At 37.4% G+C, this 24667-nt stretch overlaps 4 protein-coding genes across 4 annotated transcripts; 1 reads left to right on the top strand and 3 right to left on the bottom strand.

Moving 5' to 3' along the window:
* Positions 1-78: 78 nt before the first annotated feature.
* LOC103975865 (vacuolar protein sorting-associated protein 24 homolog 1) lies at positions 79-4459 on the top strand. The gene is made up of 6 exons (XM_009390982.3): positions 79-315; positions 415-491; positions 1879-1981; positions 2660-2781; positions 3894-4085; positions 4158-4459. Exons 1-6 carry the CDS (start codon positions 204-206, stop codon positions 4233-4235), a joined length of 684 nt encoding a protein of 227 aa, XP_009389257.2. The 5' UTR covers positions 79-203; the 3' UTR covers positions 4236-4459.
* Positions 4460-7060: 2601 nt separating this feature from the next.
* On the bottom strand, positions 7061-8017 carry LOC135612853 (ethylene-responsive transcription factor ERF105-like). The gene has a single exon (XM_065109601.1). It carries the CDS (start codon positions 7921-7923, stop codon positions 7141-7143), a length of 783 nt encoding a protein of 260 aa, XP_064965673.1. The 5' UTR covers positions 7924-8017; the 3' UTR covers positions 7061-7140.
* Positions 8018-9699: 1682 nt separating this feature from the next.
* On the bottom strand, positions 9700-17220 carry LOC135603704 (uncharacterized). The gene is made up of 7 exons (XM_065094321.1): positions 16938-17220; positions 14342-14380; positions 13442-13579; positions 12262-12401; positions 12072-12166; positions 11311-11408; positions 9700-10305 (listed from the first exon to the last, which is right to left on the bottom strand). The coding sequence occupies exons 1-7, from the start codon at positions 17211-17213 to the stop codon at positions 9856-9858; spliced, it is 1236 nt and encodes a 411-aa protein (XP_064950393.1). The 5' UTR covers positions 17214-17220; the 3' UTR covers positions 9700-9855.
* A 2820-nt stretch (positions 17221-20040) lies between these two features.
* LOC103975868 (monooxygenase 3-like) lies at positions 20041-24227 on the bottom strand. The gene is made up of 6 exons (XM_009390986.3): positions 23876-24227; positions 23665-23811; positions 23495-23560; positions 23253-23415; positions 21230-21458; positions 20041-20794 (listed from the first exon to the last, which is right to left on the bottom strand). Exons 1-6 carry the CDS (start codon positions 24091-24093, stop codon positions 20271-20273), a joined length of 1347 nt encoding a protein of 448 aa, XP_009389261.2. The 5' UTR covers positions 24094-24227; the 3' UTR covers positions 20041-20270.
* Positions 24228-24667: the final 440 nt, after the last annotated feature.

The raw sequence follows: 24667 nt of genomic DNA, 5'->3' as shown, positions 1-24667 counted from the left end.
AAACAAGGCGGGTATCAGATGGGTAAGTACCGTCGAATTATTTGGATTGGGGCCATCTTTTTCTTTTTTGTTCTCTTTTTCTCGCGCGGTGGAAACCAAACCGGACGGATGCGCCTCGGTCTCATGGAAACGCCCAAATCGATTGCCTGTTTCCGTAGCTGGGGTTGAGGAAAGATACCGAAGAGGAGCGGCAGAGGAAGGAGATGGAGACGGTGAAGAATCTTCTGAGGCCGAAACCCAATCCCCAGCAGCAGCTCCGCGAATGGCAGCGCCGCCTCCGACAAGAGTGCCGCAACATCGAACGCCAGATCCGAGGCATCGTATCCTCCATCTCTGCACCCTTTCTTTCTCATATTGATAACTAAAATCTCGAAAGATAATTTATTCTTGTTATTTGGTCGATTGATTCTGTAGACGTGCAGAGGGAGGAGAAGAACGTGCAGAAGGCGATTAAGGATGCCGCAAAAAGGAACGACATGGCTTCGGCGAAGGTCGGATCAACTCCCGTAATCCCTCCCTTTCTCTTGATGTAGGTTCTTGGATTCTATTGAGGAATCGGTTCGTTAATGATAGTGAGAATTTTGGTACTTATGATAGCTGAGTCAATTTTCCGATCTAATGATGCTGATCATGTTTCTTATATTTTATCAAGAAACGCGGCATAATTCTGCCGAGAGATTTCTCACTACTTGTGGGAAGAATCAGCAAGATTTGAACTATTTGAGAATTTCTTATGAAACTTGTTGATTGGGCACTTGATTGTGGCTCATTTGTTTCTGACATCGTGAACATGCAATGGAAATAGTTGGTACCTGTTGTGTTCAACTTATAGGGTTCATTAGCGACTTACTCTGTTCCTTTGCTTTTTTTGTTACAGTTGTAGTAGGCTATTTTTTCATGATTATTAGAAATAGTATGCTCTGGTAAAATTAATTGATTTTTTAAGCTTTAGAGTGGATTTATTTGAAAAGAAGATATGCTCCAAATTTTCTTCATCTAGATTGGTAGATATGGGTAATCAGAATTTAACTGTTGATATCTAGAACCATGGAGATTTAATGCAACATACTTATGGATGGCCAGCAGCATATGGTACATGTAAATTGGTGTTTGTTTTTTTCTCTTTTCACCTGGTTTCTTGCTTTTCTCAGACATCCTCCTCCCACTTTGACAAGGCTATTAGATGGGACCCTAGAATATCCATATCCTAATTATTTTACAAATCTGGTTATTTAATAGCATCATTTGATTTATGTGGGAATAAATTGATGTCTAAGATCACCTTTGTCTTTTCTTCCACATGGTCTATGATCTTGTACCCAAGTATTTAAGGTGAAATGTCTATTGAACACGTGACATGATGACTTTTCATCCCAAAGACTAACTAATCTGGTTTCCTTGTAGTTATCACAGAAGAATTAGAACTTGCTTATTAAGGTTTAGCTGTTGGATATTTGTTGAAGGAGATAAAAAGGCAACAAATTATGATTGTTCATCCAAAAGACCAACTAATCAGGTTTTTCCTTGTAGTTGTCACAGAAGAATTAGAACTTGCTTATTAAGGTTTAGCTGTTGGATATTTTTTTAAGGAGATAAAAAGGCAACAAATTATGATTGTCTCATAAATTTCCAGGCTGATTCAGACTAAAGTTTTAAATTTCTTTTAACAATACAGACCACTTTCTGCAATCTAATTTGTGTGTACTAGGACATATGCTTCAGAGCTTCTATATGAACATTGACAAATGTCAATTCTGTAAGATAATTTTATAAGCATGGTTAATGTTTCACTTTATTGTTTTCTTGTCAATTGGTTATATTATTTTTTAGCAGCCAAGTTGTTCTGCCACTAATAAGCACCATTGTCGTCTTATGCAGTCTCTTGCTAAGGAAATTGTGAGATCAAAACAAGCTGTGAACCGTCTTTATGAAAATAAGGCACAATTGAATTCAGTCACGATGCACCTTGGTGAACTAGTTGGTATGGACAATGGACAACAGTAACCTCTTCGTACATTTACGTTTGAGGACTTTCATTTTAATGCTTAAGAAATATGCCAATAAAAAATGTGGCCTACTTTCAAGTTTCTATTCGAGCAACAGAATGGAGCAGTTTTTATGATCAATGACATTCCTCCTATAAAACATGGATAGGGATATGAGAGAGTGATATGACACAATACCTATATGCTGATATATCAAAACATTAGAAAATGTGATATGGCCTTGGACATGGCAATAGAAATATGACAATAATATTACATATGACAAAGTTTGACATTGATATATACTCATTAGGATACTTCATGATTCATGATAAATAAACAATTAATTAATTAATTAGCATCTGTCATGAAAGATATTTCTTTTAGTAGCATGGTATATTAAGAATATAGAGAGACAGCAAGAACTTCCAAGTTCCAATAAATAATGTTAAATTATTCTATTAGTTTATCTAGGATTGAACCATGTAAGAATTTGTTCCACAGTGAATAATTTTTTTTTTTCAAGATATTTGTCATAACTTATGGGATCATTGGAAGGCAGCTTATGGGAAATTTATTTTCTGCATTTATTTTATCACTATTTTCACATCTGACCGGCAATAATGCCCTTTTGTTTTCCTAGAAAAATAATAGATGTCTGCTGTTGGTTTCAGCAACGGCCAGGACTGTTGGCCATCTATCCAAGAGTGCTGAGGTTATGAAGCTTGTGAATAGTCTGATGAAGGCTCCTGAAGTTGCTGTTACAATGCAAGAATTTAGCAAAGAAATGACAAAGGTATTCATTTTGATGATATATCTTTTGTTGGCCCTAACTAATTTTAAGAAATATATTAATCCAAATGAATGAGATGTAGGTTTACTTTAAATGTTTGGATATTTGAACTTGGCATATGCTTGCCACATCATTATTTATTATCACAAACTGTTTAATATTTAAGTTTGATACAACACTGAACATTCTTGATCCCTTGTATATTGATCAGAACATGACTGCTTGTCACTAGAGAGCCTTTTTTCCTACATTATTATATCATTTCTGATTAGTTTATTTTCTACATTTGTTTAAGGATCTTGTTAATACTGTCTTGAAGGTGATCTGTTTTGTTGCTTTCTTACTGCCTCACCCAATATATTTTTGATAATCTTTGATGTACTGGACTGTGTGGACTTTTTTTTTTTTACTTTATATTTGCATGCCCGTCTTTCATATGAATAATACATATTATTAAATTGAAGGTAAGCTATCATGATTTACTTGCTATTATGAGGGATCTTACTTCTTTTATTTTTAGGATAAATCATAGCGGTGATCACAATGAGAATGTAACCGAGTTTGGTTTTTTTTTCTAGTTCCCCATGTGATTAAGCTTTCTTTGGATGTATGATTTCTTCCTTTACAATGTTTACCTGAAATTATGATTGTGCATGCACCAGAAGTTTGTTTCTTCTCCAAGAAGTATCAACTAGACTAATGCTGATATTGCCTATAGTTCAATGAAATGCAGAACTGTATCATTACTGAAATAACCACATTAGGAATATGGGCATTCCTTAATATAGGGTGCTTGGTTGACAGATATGTGGACTTGGGAGATAATGATAGAGATATCTGATCTCATGCAATTTTGTTTCAGATCTTAGAGCCATATTATTTACCTTAGTAGAAGTGTGAAATTAATTCAGTGTACTCCAGTATATGTGTGTTCTGTTAGGTTCATCATGTTGGCATTGCAACCAATATATGCACTTGATTCCATCAACAGATTAGATCATGCTTCACTTCTTCTTGTCGATGTCCGGCTGATCATTCTGTTTTTCATAGTAGTTGAGTGACTACTGATGTTATCCACTTGCATTGCACTCATTCTACATATTTTTGGTATTTAGGCTGGGGTGATTGAAGAAATGGTGAATGATGCTGTTGATACAGCCTTGGACTCAGAGGACATTGAAGAGGAAATAGAAGAGGAAGTGGACAAAGTGCTTGCTGCAATAGCAGGTGAAACTGTGTCACAGCTACCAGATGCTGTGAGGAAGGAGAAGATTCAACAACCTTCAGCTACTGTGGATGTTGAAGAGGTATCCATCAACCTGAGTAGTTTTCAAATGTCATTCATAAGGGCTGAAATTTCACTTTGCATAAATTTTCAGAGAGAAGCGGTTGCCGAGGGTGCAGAGGATGAAGACCTAGATGAGATAAGGGAACGACTTGCTAGGGTGAGGTCATAGGTGGCCCCATTGCCTGCTTATTTAATATGTTGGAATGCACATGCATGAGGTACCGAGTAACTATAGCAATATATCCACGACGAACATTATCATGTACCCTAAAAGTTGTACTTACCTTGTAGATACGGCTTTGACTCTCTAAGCAGTATCCAACACAATAAATTCTTGACACTCACACTTCTGACATTCAGATTAACAACTTATATGAACATTGTGTTCATCCATATTCACACTTTTTTCAAGTCGATTAATATTGTTATGATGCTGTGTCGATTCCACTTGTGCACATTGTAAAACCTTTTTGCGTGTTGGCTGCACGGAGCAATCAATTTGCCATAGATATTTGCAGGAGTTTTCATTCGACAGAGCATTGATCAGGGATCCAAATCTGCTATTCTGATGTATGGTACTCTTCCATGTATCACCTCAATCTCTTATATCTCAATATGGAATTTGGTTCATTCTTCTACAGGCTTTCGATATATTTCACCTCTCAATACAATGAATATCCTCATGATAGAAAGAACAAGTTGAATTCTACCAATGAGCACTAGACTTTTCGGGAGATCTCCTCCATATCACTGGTATGATTATTGGAATCGTGAGCATCAGCATGTAGGTTCCAGATCCAAATGGTAGCATTAGAGGAACGAATAATCATAAAATCCTCTTTCCGGACAATACATAAACAGAGACCCACCAACAGTCAAGTTTTTAGTGAACTTGTGCAAGATAATTATTTTCTTTATGTTATGTTTAGTCACTTTCTTTCCCATCCCCCATCAACTGAATCTGGTTGGCCTTAAATAGTCTGAGCAAACAAAGGGTCTACTTGATGCTGCTTCCATCTCTAATATTCAGTTTACGTGGTTGACCTTGAAGTCGTGGTATGCAATTGAGAGGCTTCTCTTTGTTTCTACGCTTCTTGAAATTTAATATTTTGGCATGCAAAGCATCTTATCACATACAAAATAAGAGCTAAAACGTGCCTCTTACTACAAGACATGTTCTCAAGCTTTGGCAGTATGTAGTACGGTTGATATTGTATTTTGGTCGTAGCTCTACGCATAGCATGATACAAATAGTCAACATCTTATTTCGTAGGACTGCTAGGGAAAGAAAAAAAAAAGGTCAAAGTCAAAGTCTGACCAATACAATCATCTGCTGTGGCCGATGGATCGTTATGGTGACACTGTCTGATCCATGAATTTTTTAGAGTATATGTGACAGTGTCAAAGCTCATCCATGTTTTACATTACTTTTTGTGCTTGTGTTTCCTCCCCGGGATTCAAAACAATAATATACTGTTGGGTGCTCGTTTACAATGTTGAATTGCTCAGCTTTTGCGGGTACGAAAACGTCCTCGTCCTCCCCATCTCGTAATCATGGAGTAAATTAGTCAAACATCTCCTGTTCTTTCTGTTGTCGTTGTCTTCCTCATTAAATACTCTGACTTCACGGGTATCTGTCTTTAGTGTCGTGCTGCTTCCAAGACAGAGTCGGGAGAGGAAATCGACAAGGGAGAAGAGAACATGGGACGTTGGATCTGAAAGAAAAAGTCAAATCCCATTTGATCAACTGTTTGCAGGCCAGGTTTGTCTTCTAGAATACCCTCCAAAAAAAAAAGAGAAATTAAACTCGTAGACTTGGTGGATAAATGACAGATTCCATCTGAAGAATTTTATGAGACTCCAATCACCGACGAAGTTTTTTTTTTATGGAAAAGAATAATGTCGTTTAAGACCATTCACTCTGGAATCCATTTTCTCATGGTCACGGGAGAAGAGACTTTGTGCACATCACGGGAGACGAGACTTCGTGCACATCGAAGGATACACATCGAAGGATACACTATTCTAGAGACTTTGTGCACATCAATCACTGTCCGTTAATTAGATACTTTCCGTTAATTGGATATTATAGAAGTGTTAACCTAAAAGAAAATGACTAAATCATCTCTCTTATCAGGCAATGATGGACTGAATTCTCTCTTAATAGGCAATGATGTGAGAGAGGCTATGGTTGATCAGCTCCGATGAATAACAATCAACTATGGTCATGTTAGTCTTCATGAATCATAATTCATGAGAGATCGTTCGAGCCTAATCCCTCTTTGTCAGTTTCTTTAGATAATAATTCATAAAAAGTTATTCAAGATTATCATCCCATAGACCAAACAGGGGGATATTGGAATCATTACAAAGAATCCACTTAACCAAAAAAGTCATTCAAGATTATCACCTCATTGACAAAACATTAAGGGGGATATTGGAATCGTTACAAAGAATTCCCTTAGCCGATCAAATATATAAATTAACTCCCGATGTTGACCCAAGGATTAAACTTTATTTCAAAAACCTTTCACACTATAAACGATGCTCCGAATTTATTTGAGCATCGAAGGGATTGGATGCAAAGTCACCTTCAAGACCATCTCAAAGTCATCTCACCCTCATCGATACCAACGTTTTTCGAAAGTCCCTCACCTTTGAGTCCAGAGGAAGAGGGCCGCATACAAAACTCACAAAGGAAAGCATCCTTAAAAAAAAAAATGAAAAAAGGTATGAGAAGATTTTGCAAAATTTATCACCCAATTGTTGGATTCTAATAGACCCAATAGATGGAACATGTCACTGACACTGTTCGATATTATTGTGGGGGCATCTTATGCACGGTGGTAGAACTGTTCCCACAAGCAAAGCTTCTCTGTAATCGAACACTTGATCTGTCGCCCATAACAGTGAAATTATATGATGTTGGAAACTCGATATTCTCATGATTCTTCAGCCGACAGCTGTAGATAATGTAAAAAGGCAAAGATAAGGAATAAAATTTGTTCTATTTCTCGTTCATAATATTTATTTTTTTGCCTGCAATCTCGTTTCCTATAGAACAGTTTCGCCTCTCACTTCACGAGGAGCGCCGCAATGCCCAACGATGGATGCGGAGATAACGGCGTTAGCGCCGACACGTCGAAAAACCCCGCCGCATCCGCCTCCACGAAGTCCCACATGCTGCTCCAGCTTGACGGCGTCAGTGGAAACGCCGATGGAACAGACTCCGGCTCGACGACCTCAGCCTCCGGCGACCTCTCCTTCTTGATCTCTCGCGGCCTCACGGCCACCTCCTCAGCCTCCCTCTTCCTTTTCCCAGTGGTTTCCGACTGCGGCGCAGGAGGGGGAGGGGCCAGGTGGCGGGAGCTTCCGACCTCGTTGGGGAAGTTGAGGATGGCCTTGCGGCCGCGCATCTGGAAGGCGGCGCGGTCGTACGCTCGCGCGGCCTCCACGGCGGTGTCGAAGGTCCCCAGCCAGATTCTGGACCCCCGGCGGTTGGGGTCGCGGATTTCCGCCGCGAACTTCCCCCACGGCCGCTGCCGGACGCCGCGGTACCGTCGTGCGTCGTCCCGAGCCACCAGCGGCCTCTCCTCCTCCACCCTGTCGAAGCCAAGCTGGGAGGAGAGGGCGACGGTGAGCGAGGACAGTCGGTCAGGGCCGGCGGGGCCGAAGCTGATCATGGGGGCGGCTGGCTCGGGGAAGCGGTATCCGTCGTGGTGGTGGTGATGGCTGCCGATGGGTAGCGGCGGGGGAAGGACAGCTGAGGGGGGCGTCGGAGGAAGGTCAGCGAGGAGGTGGTGGCGTATGAAGTCGAGGGTGAGGTTTCCGTTGCCGCGGCCGATCAATGACGCCATAAGCGCAAGAAGGAAGCAAAGAGCAGGAGAGAGAGCGAGAGAGAGGAGATGGGTGGTGGAAAGAGGGCGGTTGGTCTCCTCGATATTTATACCCGTGAGTGAAGGGAAAACGGAATAAAGGACAAGAAGTATGATGCAGACATCAAGAAACGGAGTCGGTAAAAAGGGGGAATCGGGAAAAGGCCAACTGAAAAGATACGTCGAATAAATAAGAGAAAAAGGATAAAAATGAAAAAAAAAAAAAAGCGTGTGTGGAAAGTCTCCATCCGATCGATTAATAAATTATCATATAAGTGATAAGTCTCAAATTGAATCTTATGTGTTAACAACGTTATATACGTTATATTAATATAATAATTTTGTTTTATTTTAATATAATAAAAAAAGTTGATGAGGTTACAAAGGTGATAACGAGTAAAACGTATGGAGGGATCGAGCGTAATTCGACGAGTCCGTATTAGCATCGTAACATATTTATAAAATTTTCAGAAATCATTTCAAAGCATCACAAACTAAATTAGCTAACGTTTTTTAGTTTCATATATAAATAATGGATTAAGAATGAACTTTTCTTTTTTTTAGAAAAAAAGAAGTTGTTCGTATACACTAATTATAAGGTTAAATAAGGCATACTGTAAAAAGTGAGTCATTAACGAAAATGAGCTGATGTTACCTTTATTTTAATGTGGTAAAGTATCTCGATGCACTTCGCACCGACCTATTACACGATCCAAAGATTTCATTGGAGGACATATGGTTTGATGTTTTCAATGTGGGTGTTGAGCATTCTATGTGGCATTTAATTAGTCCCCACAGACGTTAGATCTCGTCAATGCCACAATTCCTAGCTCTTCAAATATGTATGGATTAGGTGACGAGAGTGCGATAACTCGCCTTGCCAATTCCAGTCAACAGATTCGGTGTGACACACTCAAGTCAAAGGTCACTAGAGAAGACCGAAACATTCAATTATTTGGAGCCTAAAATTCGGTCAAAGCTTACTTGATCCGAAGCCGCTTCATGACCGCAACAGGGTTTGACAATTGCCGAGTCAAGCAACGAGGAGGGTTGACCTTTAACCTGGTCAGACTTACGTAAAATTGCGGCTACACCATCTCGGGTCGGCATCAATAGGAGAATCCGACCCATCATTAGGATCATGAAGGTCTCATTTTGTTTCTTATTTGCTCTTACAGGTTAATGTAATTTGTATATGTATATTGAAAGTTGATTTCATTCGCAAGAAATAAATCAAGCGTGCAAGAATGAATTATATTCAAACGAAAAGAAGAATGTGTTAAGAATATCATGTCCATCATAATCTTACGAGTTTAAACTTTTATACTCTATGACATCGAATAAATCTTTTAAGCATAACAATAGAGTATAAATCTTTTATACTATATGACATCCAATAAATCTTTTAAGAAACCATCAGTCATTTTGTACGAACAATAGGAAATAGCCACCGTATTTTCTATGAATTTTTTTATTAACAATCAACAATTACAATGATCTACAATTTATTTCGACGTTATAAAAATTAAAGATTATTCAAACCTATTGTTCTAAGAATTCTTTATTGAATTTTTGAAGATTATTCAAACCTACCGGCCAAGGCTAGACTAGTATGACAACTTGTTCTATCCCTGCAATTTTTTTTCTTTTTTGTTTCCGATGTAATGTCTAATTTGCTTTTGAGTTTTATCATCTACCTTCTTCTTAAGGTTGTGTCCACAGTAGTGACTAATTACTATGAATGCACAAAAGACATCATTTGGAAAAGGGTTCACCGTAGCAAAGCAGCTTTGTGGGCAGTTATGAATGTAGAAAACAGCAGCTCTCCTCTTTCTCGCACAACAATAATGAAAATTGCTGATGTGGGGAGTGATCACAGGAAAAGGAAAAGAAAATTAACATTTTGAGTGTGTGTTATTGGTGTGAAGTATTCGGCTCCTTCCTAATCCACTGTTTTCTAGTGGACTGCCCATGTTGTTGTACTCTTGGAGTGTGGGCTCTACCCTTTCTTCTCATGTTTGTGTTCTTCCTGTTGTTGCTCATGGTGGTTTTGTTCGTGGGGTTGCTTGCATCTGTTTCCTCAGAAGCATGGCGTGAAACAGCTTGGTCAGCATCTTTTTCACTGGTTCCTGCAGATGTAGGCGGAATCACAGACTCGCTGCTGGTTGCTGAGGATACAGTGGGCGGGTTGATGGGCTCAGGAAGAAACATTCCAGGTAGTATGGCGAGATCTTTCCTGGGTTCAATTAAGCCATTGTTGTCCTGCTGCAACTTCAAGAGGGCCTCAAAATGCTGCCTTCTGTTTTTCTCCGACTTTGAAAGTAGCAGCTCGTCATCTTCTCCCTCGTCTATTCCTGAAAGACCCTGCAAACCAAAAGTTATCTAAGTGGCTTCTTGTCAATGGCAACAGAATTACTCAAAAATGTTTTCAGTCATATACAAAAGTTCTCTTCAGATTTCACAGCAACTTTACACTAGTAACATGATAAGGAAGATCCACCGCCGCCACCCCTCTCCTACAACCTCCATCCTTAAAGAACTGCCACCAGCACATCTATGCTTCTTTCTTGTGTAGCAACCTCGCCAACTCTCTCTCTCTCTCTCTCTCTCTCTCTCTCTCACACACACACACACACACCGCCAAGTTCATTGTGATGTAAATCTCCATTACTCCTCCCTCATCAAACTAGGGCATACCATCAACAACCTGTCTGCTTTTTGCCAAGCTTCACAACCGACGCCATCATCAAAACACACATATAATATAGATTGCATGTAAAATATACTTTCTTATAACAAAAAAAGGACCTTAACCCCTATAATTTGTGCCAAGACAAATTATGACAGAAATCATTAGGTGAAGCAACGAGAGATAAATTCGAAAAGCATGAACATGCATTGACTTGTTCATGCCTGATGGTTCTTAACCGAACTCAACCAAGTATCATGTTGAGCTCATAGATGCACGCCATTTCTTTATTTGACTTCAAGTTAAGACCAAACTGATGCACTTCCCTAAGAGAGAGTGTTGTTCTGACATATCTTTCCTATAAGAAACCTGTAACTAGTAGCCATTGATTAATCAAACACCATCACTTATCGAATCCCAGGACTAAGCTAAAAGATTCGCCATATAATGGAGAAGCCTGAAAACATCTTTGCAAAATGTCTCAGTAAATAAACAAAGAAGAAGATATCTCTGCATATTTCTTTAAAAAACTTAAATGAACATATTTCCTTTCAAAATTTAACAAAGTTACATATATACTATAACTGATGGCAACAAACTAAAAGGAGATGGTATAAAGGAATGAAAATAATAGCACATGGACTATAAGTTCTTCAATTCATTCGGGAACTCATACATACCATGCAAGATGAATCTGGTTCCAGATACTCATGAGCATGCTCAATATCTTTCTCATCGAACACCTTGCGACAAACAGGACAATTTCCTTTTTGCTGATCTACACCAATACACATACCGGAACTCGTCAGCGGTTATTTGTTATTAAAAATTAATAACTAGTAGGGGAAAAAGACATAATGGTTATTTGCTTGAGTTTACATAATAGTAGCCAGATTTGTCACAGCCTCTTAGAACAAAAGCATTTTGTTTCTTGGACATAAATCCATTACCATACCCTTCATCTCTGACTCAAAATCTAACCTTATTTTTCTCGACCAACAGAATTAAGAATGTTTGAGATGGACATGTTGTAAATGTACAGGACATGATGCATTTGATAGAACCTAACAGATGACAGAAAGAATATTGAATTGTCTAGTAAAAGTTAACCTTACCCTCAAATTTTGTATTCATTACATCAGGAAAAAGTTATCTAATTTTCTTATTATTATCACAAAATCTTAGCCTTACCCTAAAATTTGGTATTCATTACATCAGGAAGAAGATATCTAGTTTTCTTATTGTTATCACAAATCAAACCATTAAATTAACATGACAAATTTGAGATGCAAATTCCTTCTATTACATCCCACAATGATCCAAATCACCAAAAGTTTAATATGTGGGCAGCAAGCACAGTTGCTGAAACTTTGAATATCTATTAGTGAGCACAGCTTTGCCATTTCTTTTTTTATGTATTTGTTTTATAAAAAGAAAGTACCTCTTGTGCTTTCAAGATTGGTAGCTGTGGCTGTCTCAGTTGCTTTGGATTCTCTCTCCTCCTGTACCCATTTCCAAAACCTGATAATGCATTCACTACCACATAAAAGAAAAAAAAAAAAATCATCAACCACTAAGTTGATAATAAAAAGATTCAATAATTGCATAAAAGGTATCAAATGTAATTTTACCTATGAAAGCAGTGATAGCAAGACATCAACTTCATAAATGGCAAAGAAGAGCCAGTCTTATCTTTGGCAACCAAAGGATACAAACACAAAGGGCAGTTTCCTTCAGGATGGTTCATATTAGAAAGAACCTCCACTGCTTCCTAGTATTCAGCAATCAGTCAGATCAAAGCACATATAAAACTATCTGCATATAATAGAAATCATTACATGAAAACACTTTGAATCTAATCCAATAAATTCAAATCAAATGTCACTGAGAAGAAACATTCAGCAATAAGATTAAGATTTTATATAAATTGACACTCTTTGGTTGAGTCGAAACCAGGTGGAACCTTCTGTATTAGGGACTGCATTAAACAGTCTATGTAGGAATTCTCCAACAAAAACACAATTAATACATCAAAAAACTACATGTAAATTAACATGGCCTTTCAAATCCAGACAAACATGGACATATTGTAAGGAGCATGTTGACACGTAAACATGATAACCAGCCTTGGTACAGCGGAAAATCCACTCTATTGCATCTAAAGCATCATCAGTTCAAAATGTGGAAACAATCTCCCTGCATATAGGATGCTTACATCTAATCATCCCCACAACATGCAGTGTGGAAAACCTTGCACTAGGCAACACCTTCCTATTGATTAATAGATATAGTAAAGGGCGCCTCAAAAGTTACATTGCTTTACATGGATTTAATGACTGAATTGACCAAAAATATAAAATGAGTTCCATCTTGCAATTCTGTTTGTGAACAAAAATACCAGAAACTAGATGGTTTTAAGCTAACAATGAAAATTGAGACCTTTAATATATCTTGAAGACCCTTATTGAGTCTACTATCTCGGATCCAATTTTCCTTACTGTATGCTATAAATTTGAAAAAATAACAACATAATATTATGATCAGCCTTATCTTCCTAGTTGACCAGTGACTGCTTTAGTTTCGACAGATTCACGTACTTTGCACTATGGGTAGAAAATGTAGCATAAGAGATTCCTGCTTAAAGCAATGCCAATTGGCACATTCCACAAACTGAGCCATGACAATGACCTAAAATTAACATCCCAAAGTACAAAAATACAGAAAGAGTATACATCCATGATCCATCTGCACATCAGAAAATTCGGTTTTTACAAGTTCAAAAACACATTGAAAAGACAGTTACAAAACTACCTCACAAAGGGCTACAAGCATCAAGCAAGAAGATAACTCCAATGCTTTACTCTGTATGGTAGTAATTAGATATGTTTGTCGACTTTCATCAAGGCCCTTCGCTTCCACAATGTACACACGAGGAGGTGTGCTTGGATACTGCACTCACAATTAAGAAGAAAAGGGGATTGAGTGCATTATATGATAAAAGAAGCAGTTAACTGATCAATCATAGTTAATACTTGCATGTGGATTAATCAAGAAGTATGTTTCATCCATTCCTTTTGGCTAAGATTAATTCTTAAAGTCTCAAGCGAATATCAAGTTTCATACTGGAAGACAAATAATTAAACCTAAAGTGAAAAAAAAAATCTTAAAAGATCACAAGTGACAAGAGGATCATCATACATGAATATTGTAATAGAAGAAAAATTATCATAACTGGAAACACAACTTTCAATCATAGCATGAATTCACTTTGTGGTGAACTTAGGTTAACAACAGGGAAACAAAGAAAAATGGAATGTGATGCAAAATTCAATCACAGCATGAATTCAATTTGTGGTGAACTTAGGTTAACAAAAGGAAGACAAAGAAAAAATGGACTGTGATGCAAAAATTCCTAGGATATAGTTCTCCCACATGATTACAAAAATCCTGGACCATATCATAAAAGTAATATGTTTGCTCCTATTGAATCGATTGGCTTTACTTTGTACAACAATCATAAAAGGACCAGACTCATTCAACAAGCAGTTTGTTTCACTGCAAAAAGACCCAAGATTGAAAAATGAAATAACTGATATCTATAATTTATCAATTCATATTTCAGTGCCATGCAGAAGGAGACAACCTTTTCTAAACTGACTAGCGACTGTATGAATATGCTACATATAGGAAATCCTATTAGTTTCACTGTACCTGATTAGATGCTTTTATACCAAGGATGACTTCCACAAACTGCAGTAAATTAGAGGCAAGAATTAGTAATAGTGACATTTAATATGAGCAAGAAAAGTTTCGATTTGAAATAAAACAGATTACAGATACTGAAACCAAAAAGGTGCTCATAAATGGGATTAATCGACTACTCAAAATGAGTGACTCATCCATTAACACAAATCTCCCATGAAAAGATCAGCAAGGCATGACTTGCATGTGATATAACAAAAAATATCGAAACACATTGACAATCCAACTCATTAAGAGGGCAAAAAGGATTTACAAGGCAAGGGAAAAAAATTGCTGTAGTCAAGAATTGTCATGATGCTATGAGAGCTTCTAGCCATCAAATAGTTAAAAGTGTACAACTGAAAAGATCTATTTCTATTATCAACATCTCAGCTGATGTTAGAATCTATGGTTGAAGAAGAGTATTTGACTACAAATTAGAAACACCTACAGTAGGTATAATACAAAAGTGAAGGGTTCCCTTCACCCTTGGAACTGAAATCCAGGCTTTTCATTTGAATTCATGATAATTTAATATTCCGATCATTATGGTATGTGATATAGAACACTAGAGTCAGGGTTCCAATCTCATCAATGTTATTTAATTCTATAAAAATAAAACAAACAACAAATAAAATCCATAGACATTCTTAGTCAAGAATCCTTCAAGAAAATCTAAAAACAACAAAACCTTAAATAGTAAACAGCTTTTAGATTCCATTACAATTTTTATAAAGTCAATTAACCATATTTTAATTACACAGTAAAGCAACATATATCATCTAATGTAATCTAGCGACTAGCAAGCAACTAAATTTTCCACTATTTACCTCAATCCAATGAAAGAGGCAACCAGTTCCACCCTCAAGTATTATGAACCAAGCTAAGCAACATACCTCATAGCCAAACTGTCTGTGTCCTAAAATGTTCCAAATTTGAGTTCTACTTAACTGTGAATTAAACTACAACATGCTATCCATCCACACTGGAAGCTTCAGTTATCAAGAAGGTTCTGCACAGTTCTCTTCCATTATAGGCATGGAGATGTATAGAATTATATAGTTTCTTTGTGTACCAAATGCTTAGCCCTTAAAACCCAAATGTCAAAGAAACATGTAATATAAAGACCACTGTAGTGAATATAAACATGACCTCCTTGCATGAGTAACAAGACCATACCTATCTAGTGGCATGCTGTTGACATGAGAAATAAATTTTGACTTGAATGGCTTTGCATCAGACTAATGTCTTTTAGTGTTGGTTCCTAGTAGGAAATTTGGAACAAGAATAAACTTAAATCTAGCTATACTGATAACAAGGCTTCCGCTATTGATCCCAAACCTTACCGCTTTGATCACACTCTCAAACTCACTAGATTGATTGCCTTAAAGTCTATCGTTCCCTTCTCTCGGGCTTACTTTACCGTCTCTCGTTCTTAAACTTACTTCTATTAGTCTGCCTTCCCCCGGTTCTTATTCTTTTACTAATGCCTTTCACTCTTCCTTCAATTGCTTGTTTTAAGTCTGCTTTTACTTACTTTTCTTCTTCAATTACAAACTAGGAGAATGGATATACTCAAAGAGGGATTCTTAAGAAATAGATGAGTTAGTTGTGCGTTAGCTTACTTTAGCGGGTGCTAATATCAGAAGTGCCTTCTCTCTCGCCAATCTGACTTATATTGCTGCCGTTGTGCTAATGTGAGTTTAGTACGGAAGTAACGGAGTGTTGCTACTAAATGCTAGAAGTTGTATTACGACTAACCCAAAAGAACTGGAATTGAGACTTCCTTGTTAACTACTTGAAAGCAGGTATGATCTAGCGCATTACCCTATGGTTCTCTTGCCCATGTTTTATACTTGCAAATGCATTCTTTCTAATCGCCAAGATGTTTTTCGAAGTATTTCCCATAAAACTCCATTAAGTTGTGATTTAGTGCATTTCTTCCTATAATCTTTATGGTTCCATTCTTTAGGATTCCCTTGCCCACCTATCCTATGGTATTGACCTATCCTCTGGTATTGAACTAAAGAATCAAATTTATTACTTTGTAATTGGCTCTACCCTACGAAAATACAGGATAAATTTGGTCAAAAAAATGAGGAAGTGTCCCTAACGATTTCGTGGCTTAAGACTTTCTGTAAGTTTAGCAATTCATGCAATTGAAACAAGAATTTGATGAGTTTATCAAGAAGTAAAACCATAAAAATTAACTAAGTTCATGCATGCATTGTCAGAGATTTGCTTCTAGTGAATTCCAGGATGCCCCTCTTTCTGTCCTTTCTTACTCATGCTTAAGAAGAGAAGCTAGCAATTTCCGTAACTCCGGAAGGATCAACAACTTTCTCCGAACCACCCATTCCTCCAGTGAGGGGGAACAGAGTCTCAATCAAAATTGAGTGAAATCGTGACAAATAACTAGTCTACGAATAGCTATCGAAGATATATGCAAGAACCACATGGAAAATTACCGACCCCATCTCAAGGAATTAGGAAGAAGGAATACTGCGTTGGTTCCCCGAACGAATATCTGAGGAATAATAACTACAGAGGAAGAAGGAGGGTTCACCTGCTGCGACGAATCTTCGGCGGTACGAGGCCTGATGTGGACGGAAACATGGGGCGGGAAGTCCCGGATCACGATGCAATCGGCGCCATAGACGGCCTGGACGGCCTCCACCTCTAGGCGGACGTCCTCCTCCGCCGCCATCGGGCCTTCCACGGACTCCGCGATGGAGGAGATTGCGTCTCCCTCCTCTATAGGATGGTTCTTGATCAGAGAGGGAAGAAAGAGGGGGGGCTGTGGAGGCTCCATTTCGGCCCTCGGCAATTTATATAGATCCATGGGCTTGCAGTTGTGGGCGCCGCCTTTGGGTTCACAATAGAAAAGACATGCTAATTACCGAAAGTAGGATGGGTATTTTTATTAGATGAATTTCCCAAAAAGCCCCTCGGCTGCAATCTTTTTTCATATTTATCAATCGATGTCGCCCTTTGTTATATTCCTTAGAATACACTTGTCGAGATACAATTGTAACTTTCGTCATCTTTGGTGGACTGATTCATAGGATAAAGTGACCTAATTTTTCGATTATAATATTTTTTATTGAGATTATAGTATTTTTCAAAACATTATAGCTCTATTCAAAGATATTATAATTGATGTAGAATTCTCTCTATTTTGATTTTTTTATTCCTAAATCAATAAAGATAATTTTTTTAGATCCTATTTTTATATATGAGTTAGTTGCTATTGAATTTTGAGTCGATTTATCTTTTTGAATATGCTCACAGTGTCTTAATGGTGGTGTGAAACACACTGTAAGTCTACAGTTCACCTTATCAATCAGTCTTAGGATATAATCGGATATTACTCGAATTGTCTTATCAAAGGGATAAGGGATCATGGCAAATAGAGGTGCTCTTTGGAAAATATAAAGATTATATAGATTTAAAATTGGTTTAAATAGAGGTGCTCTTTTGATTAAATATAAATCAAAATTTGATTTAAAATTATTATATAGATTGGTAATAAGTTACAAATAATGACCGTGTTTATCTTTTCATTGTTTCTTTTTCTGTTTTTTTATTTCTTTCCTTCTTTTGTGTTCTCGGACTAATAATTTGGAATTTTCGATATAATTCATTAATTTTCATTTCTTTTCCTTCCTTTGTCTTTTCTAATTCTCAATGACGTGACATTTTTATATTATAGATTAATATTTGACTGTTTGGATCACTATGAGTCTATCTTTAGTTATTTTTTTAACCACTAAATGATTCATATATGTTGCTACTATGATGTTGTTGCGGATCGACACAACTCAATCAGATGATCCTCGTGGCAGTTGAGTGAGGAGGTCACTGTTGAAGACGAGTCGACTGAGGTGGATTCGAGGCAGACATCATGTGCCCGATACAAACTCTGAGTTCTTCGAGATTCTGCACAAAGATTAGTGTCGAGGGGATTTGTCAACCTATCCCCTCCGATGATCAAGTTAGGTCTCCAATGAGTAGAAGTAATACGAATAAAGGAAGATTTCAAGTGTTTAGAGTATGATCCCTTTCGAGTATCGAGGACTGATTTTTATATCTGGGGAGCCAGGAGGGCACGATTGACAGTAAACTAATTTTTACATTCTTTTTCTATAACCTATTTATGTGGACGTTGATCCGTATGACTCCTGCAGTACATCATCAACAAAAAACGACAGAAAGGGCATAGCCTATCAATCTTAATGGTTGATAAGATTGAGTCGAACAACTCCCAACAAGCTATCATCCATAGGGGGCCGACCAAAGGAGGGGGACCACTATCCCTAGTAATCAGCTTGAATATCTTATTACGGGTCACAGTCTATAGTGGTCAATAGACTAATAAGTCGAACAACTAGTCTATAATGGTCGATAGACTAATAAGTCGAACGACTCATAGCTTGAATACCTGGATAACATAAGCTTTTGTCTTCCACGATTAACTAGTGAGCAATTATTAACGTCAAAATATTTTTTTATCAATATCCTTCTTATAAAAATAATTCTAACATTTTCGATCATGATACATCTTCTCAAGATCATCCCTTAGGTAGGTAAAAATTTGTCTTAGGAGTGATTACTTGTTTTATTTCTATAAAATTCTTTTTTAAAAATACATTATTATTAGATTTCGTGATTAAATTTAATCTAGTATTGGTATATGTTCTGACACTTGCTACCTTCTCTCAAAGGGAATACATAAGATTTTTTACATTATAATTGTATAGTACAGCCATATATATACATATACATATATATACATACACATACACATACACATATATACATACACATATACATATACACACACACACACACACACACACACACACATATATATATATATATATATATATATATATATATATATATATATATATATATATATATATATATATATATATTTGTGCTATCTAACAAAAAAAAAAGGCAATTAGTATACTGATTGATGAGAAGATCAAGAAATAGAAACGAAAGTATTAGCAAATACTTTAACGTATATATAAGAAATTGAGTCACCTGCAAGTCTTAAAATCCATTTATCTTAAATTATTTACTATAACGTATTCAAATGCATCTGAGTTAATTAGTCTCTCGACAATTGTCAATGCTAATCCATATTTAAAGTAAAAGCCTCTGGTTAATCCGTCACAGGTCATTATTGAACGTATAAACATTGAGATACATAAGGTGTGCTTTGTGGAAGGAAGAAAAAAAAAAAACTTCTTGGGCTAAGAAATAGTACATCCCCAGAATATATACTAAGTCAACATAAACCATTAATAAATTCCACAGCAATTTTTTGGAATAGAGTCAGGAAAGCATAAGATATCGCGGATTAAGTTTTTGTTGGAATCTAACATAAAGCATCTGAATTTGACTACCATTTTTCAACGAAGATTACCGACATCATGATACAGAAACATCTTATTAACTTCTAAAAATTTTGGCATGCATCAAAAAAGCTACTAGAATTTCACAATAGTTGGGCAGTCTTCTCAGAACATGATCAATAATAGGTGACTATATATCTTGGTCATCTGTAATATGGTAATTTAACAAAGCCACAATATTAGAAAAATTAATCAGTACTAGAGTATCTAAAATGGTAATTTAACAAAGCTTACCACGAGAAATGAAAACAAAGTGATCATGACGAAATCTAAATATATGGTACAAATGTAATGTAGGCCATGCATGGGACATACTTTGTATGCAGTTTGTGACTAGTGATGGCAATTTTGTATGCCAAATATATACAACGATAGGGCCGAAAAGTTTTCTATATTTATCGTCTGTGTGGATATGATGAGCCAACCAACATGAAGAGATGGTACCTTGTGATTGTAATCACAGCCAAAGTAGATCAGCCTGATGCCACCGGCTCCAGCATCTCGCACTCAAAATTTGTGTGTTCCAAGAACGGACCCAAACTCACAAGCTTTGGGACCATGATATTGTTCCTAAAGGCACAAACAAGAGGGTTGTCCCACTGCAACAGAGAACCCACGAGATTAGAACGTGCCGTCAATGGAAAAATACGTGCCCATCTCTCCTGGCTGTAGTCCTGCATTGCTGCATCTACCGAGTCCTGCCCACCCCCGATAGCAGCCGCTAATTTTTTGGCCAGAACCACAGAATCTTCTAGTGCACAACAAGCTCCCTGACCGAGATTGGGAGTCATGGGATGCCATGCATCACCGACCACCACCACCCCTTTTGATGAGGCTGACGGGGTAAGACCTGGCCAAAGCCATCGGTCAACCAGCGGAGTCTTGATAACTGAATCATCTGGGGTATTCTGCATGACATCCAGTAGCTCCATAGGCCAGCTTCTTACAAGATTGAGAGCTTCTTGCTTCAGAACAGCTGGGTCACTGATCCTTGGCCCTGTTTCAGAACTTATAATGTGAGAATATGTTATTAATTTAAGTCAAAGAATGCTCACCTATCACAATTCAGATGTCTCATATGAGTACGTTTCTTGTCCGTTATAGATTTTCTTCTCTTTTAATTTACTCTTCATAACTTGATTCAAGGTGTCATATTCTAATTTTTCTTGTCAAAAGAAAGTGAAAAGAAATTTAAAAAAACCAAAAGCAGTATGACACTAAGATGATGATTACATACTCAAGAATTAAACCTAATTGAACATGATAATATTCGAGATAATGCTAACTCATCCTTATTGAGAAAATACCATGTACAATCAGCAGAAACAGATCTTTTCAGAAATCCAAGACAGTCAATCAAAACATAAGAATTTTAGAACTGGAAAGTTGAAGTAAACAAAATAACATAACGAGCAAAGTTTTACATGCAGACCTGGTGATGTACTGTTGAAGCAGATGAACCAATAAACTTTAGTGGGAGAAACTGGAACAAAACCAGCACGAAGACCCCTTCCATAGATGTAGTTCACTTTTGCTTTGTATGGGTGGCCACCAGGATATATTCCGAGGCCACGGAAGGCACAATGTCCTACATACTTGGGTTCTGAAAACCCCATCCATTTTGCTACTGGTGAACGGACTCCATCACAACCAATAACTATCTGTTAACAACCAAGCACCTGACAATGTTAATATAAAGTGCATACGTCAAATAAGTCTTTGACTTCTCCAAGGAAACAAAATAAATAGACATGATATTGCTTCAAGAAATAAGGAACAGAACATTAATTATGTAAAAAAAACATGTGTTTAAAACTAAAAATTAGCTTGCTGCAATTCTGGCAATTATTTTTAAACAATTCAAGTGAAAATAATCAGGGAACCAATATTGTCAAGTGTTAACCTCATTTATATTAAATTCCAATACATTTTACTTTTACTTTATGGGCAGGATACAGAAATAGGAAATGTAATTGTATAGCTGAGAGCACCTTGTATTCATAAAAACTCGATATTGTGAGTTATTTAATATAAATGAGGTTAACACGACAATATTGGTTCCCTCCTTTTTTTCACTTGAATTGCTTAAAAATAATCGCCAGAATTCCAGCAAGCTAATCTTAATTTTTTTTAAAAAATACCTTGGAATCTGCTGCTAATGGAACTGCATCACTTTTCACTGAAATTAGCTTTCCTACTACAGGTTCTAAATTGATCTCATATCTAAACTATCTGCCACTTTTTTTTCCATTGTCTTCTGTGACTTTGGATTTAACACAAAATTCTTATTACTGTTCACAAAGTTGATTCTTTAAAAATGTTGACCCTCGGTGATAGTAAGAAAAATTGCAGCTAACCCAACTGGTTGAAAGAAATTGCTAGTTTTCTACTGTATGTTTTTAGTATACAATTACTAAGGTCGACAATGATCTACAACAAGTCTAGTATTCTGTGAACAAAAAACCAAAAGAATAGAAGAAACCACATCAATGACAAACAAAATAGCCATAACACATGAACCAAGGACAGATGGATCAGAGCAAAAGGCAAAAAGGAGTAACTGTGGTATCCAAATCTAAAAACATAATGGCAGTAGTCAACTTATACATAATTTACAAACTACAGTGATCAAGTTGGCTCTCTTGCATACTAGTGTTATTTTTGTACACCCTTATTAATTTATTACTAGTTGAAGTAATCACAAGTTACATGAACAAAAGGTACTTTAAAGAACTTGTTTTGAATACAAACAAATAAAACTTTTTCACGCTTCATTTTAGAGTTTAAAAAAGTACTAGACAAAATGTAGTCGAGAACCACAATAATACTTCGAATATATTGCATAACATTAATTGAATAACAGAACCAAAAATGTGTGCATATAAAATTCAACTGGCACTAAATATGAACATTCCAGACAAGTAGAACCAATCCAAAAGGAACATTATGTAGCCAATTAAAATTACATAAAATTATATGCATCCTTTCCACCTAATTTTGGCCACGACCAAGTATCGCCTTGCCACAGGAACAGGCTTGTAGGTCCTTAACCAAGTTGGCATAATATATTTCATTGAACATGATAAACATGCAATGGCAGCTCCACAGGATGACATGGGCAATCCTTGAGGAGAGAGAGCTATTCAAAAAGTCATAAAAAGGTTCATAAGTATAAATAAAGCTAGATGCAAAGTTTAGTGAAGCCCAACAGTGGGATAGAAGTCCTGGAACATGCATTTTCCCCAAGAATCATTCTAATGAGAAAGGAACTATATGGTCTGCACATTTGGAGGGAATCTGAACGTATCCACACATTCTGTTTCAACTAAAATATATGACTTCGCAGCTTTAAGCATTAGTGACTTTGAAGCTTCTCCAAATCAGAACAGTATGCACGAAACCAAGCACTAATCCAATGCAGAAACCTTCTAATTCGAAGGTTTTCAACTATGTACCTTTGCACGTATGCGGCCACCATCCTCAAGTTCTAGCAATGATCCCTGATTTCCTTCTTTTATAATGGATTTCAATCTGGACGAGAAGGATATCGTGTTTGGTGGCAATCGGCTAGCTAGAGTCTCGAGCAGCACTCTCCTCTCTACTGCTCGAACTTCCTGCCTGCGTCGACCATCAGACGAGCACCATCAGAGCCAAATTCCACAAATTACTGTAACTAGAACAAGAGCACAGCTGTTACCCTGGTACTTCTTCTTCAAACACGAACGACCGAAGCTCTCTTCCATCATCCGCTCTCATCACCAGCCTGTACGAAGCTGACACCATCAACGAGTTCAGACGCAACAACACATCGCAATCAAAGCAATATTTCCCCCCCAAAGAAGGCCATCCTTAGGGTTCAAATCATACCCTTGGATCTGAAGGAACTGCGCCCGAAGTTCGTCAGCGACGCCGATGGAATCCAAGACGCGCCACCCGTTCTTAAAGAGCGTCAGCGAGGTGCCTCCGGCCCGGAGCGATTCTCCTTGCTCCAGCACCACCGAACCAACCCCGAGCCTGCATTAGGATCGGACAATCTCGTGAGCCCACCACTAATCGGAAGGGGGAGGAGATAAAGTACCTATGGAGGGAGAGAGCGGTGGCGAGGCCGGCGATTCCGGCGCCAACGACGACGATCTCCTCCTTCCGGGTGTTGTCGATTGATGCGACAATCGGGGCCATGGCTCGACAACGAGATGTCGATATCGTCCGGCGGCAACGGCGGAGAGAAGAGGGGAAGGAGGATAAGGGATGAAGACGAAGGAATGAGAAAGAAGAGGGGGAGGTCGCCGCGGCCATGGAAAGTGCGGGCGCCGTTTGGGTGTGCCGAGGCAGCCGAGTGATGGAGAAGATGAAGGGAATCGAACGAGTGTCACCGGCGCCACTAAAGCAGCAACGAGAGGTGGTGAAGCGTCCGCAACTAACTTGCTCCTCCACCCGCGCTTGCGTGTTTTTACGAGTTTGGTATTTATTTCTTTAAATCTAACTTTTAGTTTTTCTTTTCTTTGAAAATGTAAAACTTATATATATATATATATAATTCTAAAAAAGAAAGAGAAAAAATCTCCATCATCCAATAACCATTTTGTTAAAACTTAAAATGATATTACTATTTTTTTTAGAACATTATAAAATACTAAAATAATATATGTATTTAACTATAATTTCAACTCAAAGTAACCAATGATAATCACAATGTAGAGTTTTCCACGTGAATATTAACAAAAGGAAAAATTATATCAAAGATTCCCGAGTGACTCATCTTCCTTCATCTTCAACAAATCCTGTGGTTGCAATAGCCTGATCAATCTTCTCCATAAGGTAATGGTCAAACGACCAAGAACATGAAGTAGAAAGATTATTACACTAAATA

Source organism: Musa acuminata, chromosome BXJ1-2 (assembly GCF_036884655.1).
Source record: "Musa acuminata AAA Group cultivar baxijiao chromosome BXJ1-2, Cavendish_Baxijiao_AAA, whole genome shotgun sequence".
In the NCBI taxonomy this organism is placed as follows: domain Eukaryota; kingdom Viridiplantae; phylum Streptophyta; class Magnoliopsida; order Zingiberales; family Musaceae; genus Musa; species Musa acuminata.
The sequence above is the reverse complement of the archived record's forward strand: the minus strand, read 5'-3'. Positions and strand labels throughout refer to the sequence as shown.

Bases quoted from the DNA above. Each gene is read 5' to 3' on its own strand.
- LOC135612853 (XM_065109601.1), bottom strand. From the start codon at position 7,923: ATGGCGTCATTGATCGGCCGCGGCAACGGAAACCTCACCCTCGACTTC.
- LOC103975868 (XM_009390986.3), bottom strand. From the start codon at position 24,093: ATGGCCGCGGCGACCTCCCCCTCTTCTTTCTCATTCCTTCGTCTTCAT. The intron at 23,561-23,664 runs GTATGATTTGAA...AGCTTCGTACAG, and splicing joins CAGTTCCTTCAGATCCAAGG to GCTGGTGATGAGAGCGGATG. The intron at 23,416-23,494 runs GTAACAGCTGTG...TGGTCGACGCAG, and splicing joins TTTGAAGAAGAAGTACCAGG to GCAGGAAGTTCGAGCAGTAG.
- LOC103975865 (XM_009390982.3), top strand. From the start codon at position 204: ATGGAGACGGTGAAGAATCTTCTGAGGCCGAAACCCAATCCCCAGCAG. The intron at 2,782-3,893 runs GTATTCATTTTG...TTTGGTATTTAG, and splicing joins TTAGCAAAGAAATGACAAAG to GCTGGGGTGATTGAAGAAAT. The intron at 4,086-4,157 runs GTATCCATCAAC...ATAAATTTTCAG, and splicing joins CTACTGTGGATGTTGAAGAG to AGAGAAGCGGTTGCCGAGGG.
- LOC135603704 (XM_065094321.1), bottom strand. From the start codon at position 17,213: ATGGATCTATATAAATTGCCGAGGGCCGAAATGGAGCCTCCACAGCCC. The intron at 14,381-16,937 runs GTGAACCCTCCT...AATTTACTGCAG, and splicing joins CCGAAGATTCGTCGCAGCAG to TTTGTGGAAGTCATCCTTGG. The intron at 10,306-11,310 runs GTATGTATGAGT...TTTGGTTTGCAG, and splicing joins AACCAGATTCATCTTGCATG to GGTCTTTCAGGAATAGACGA.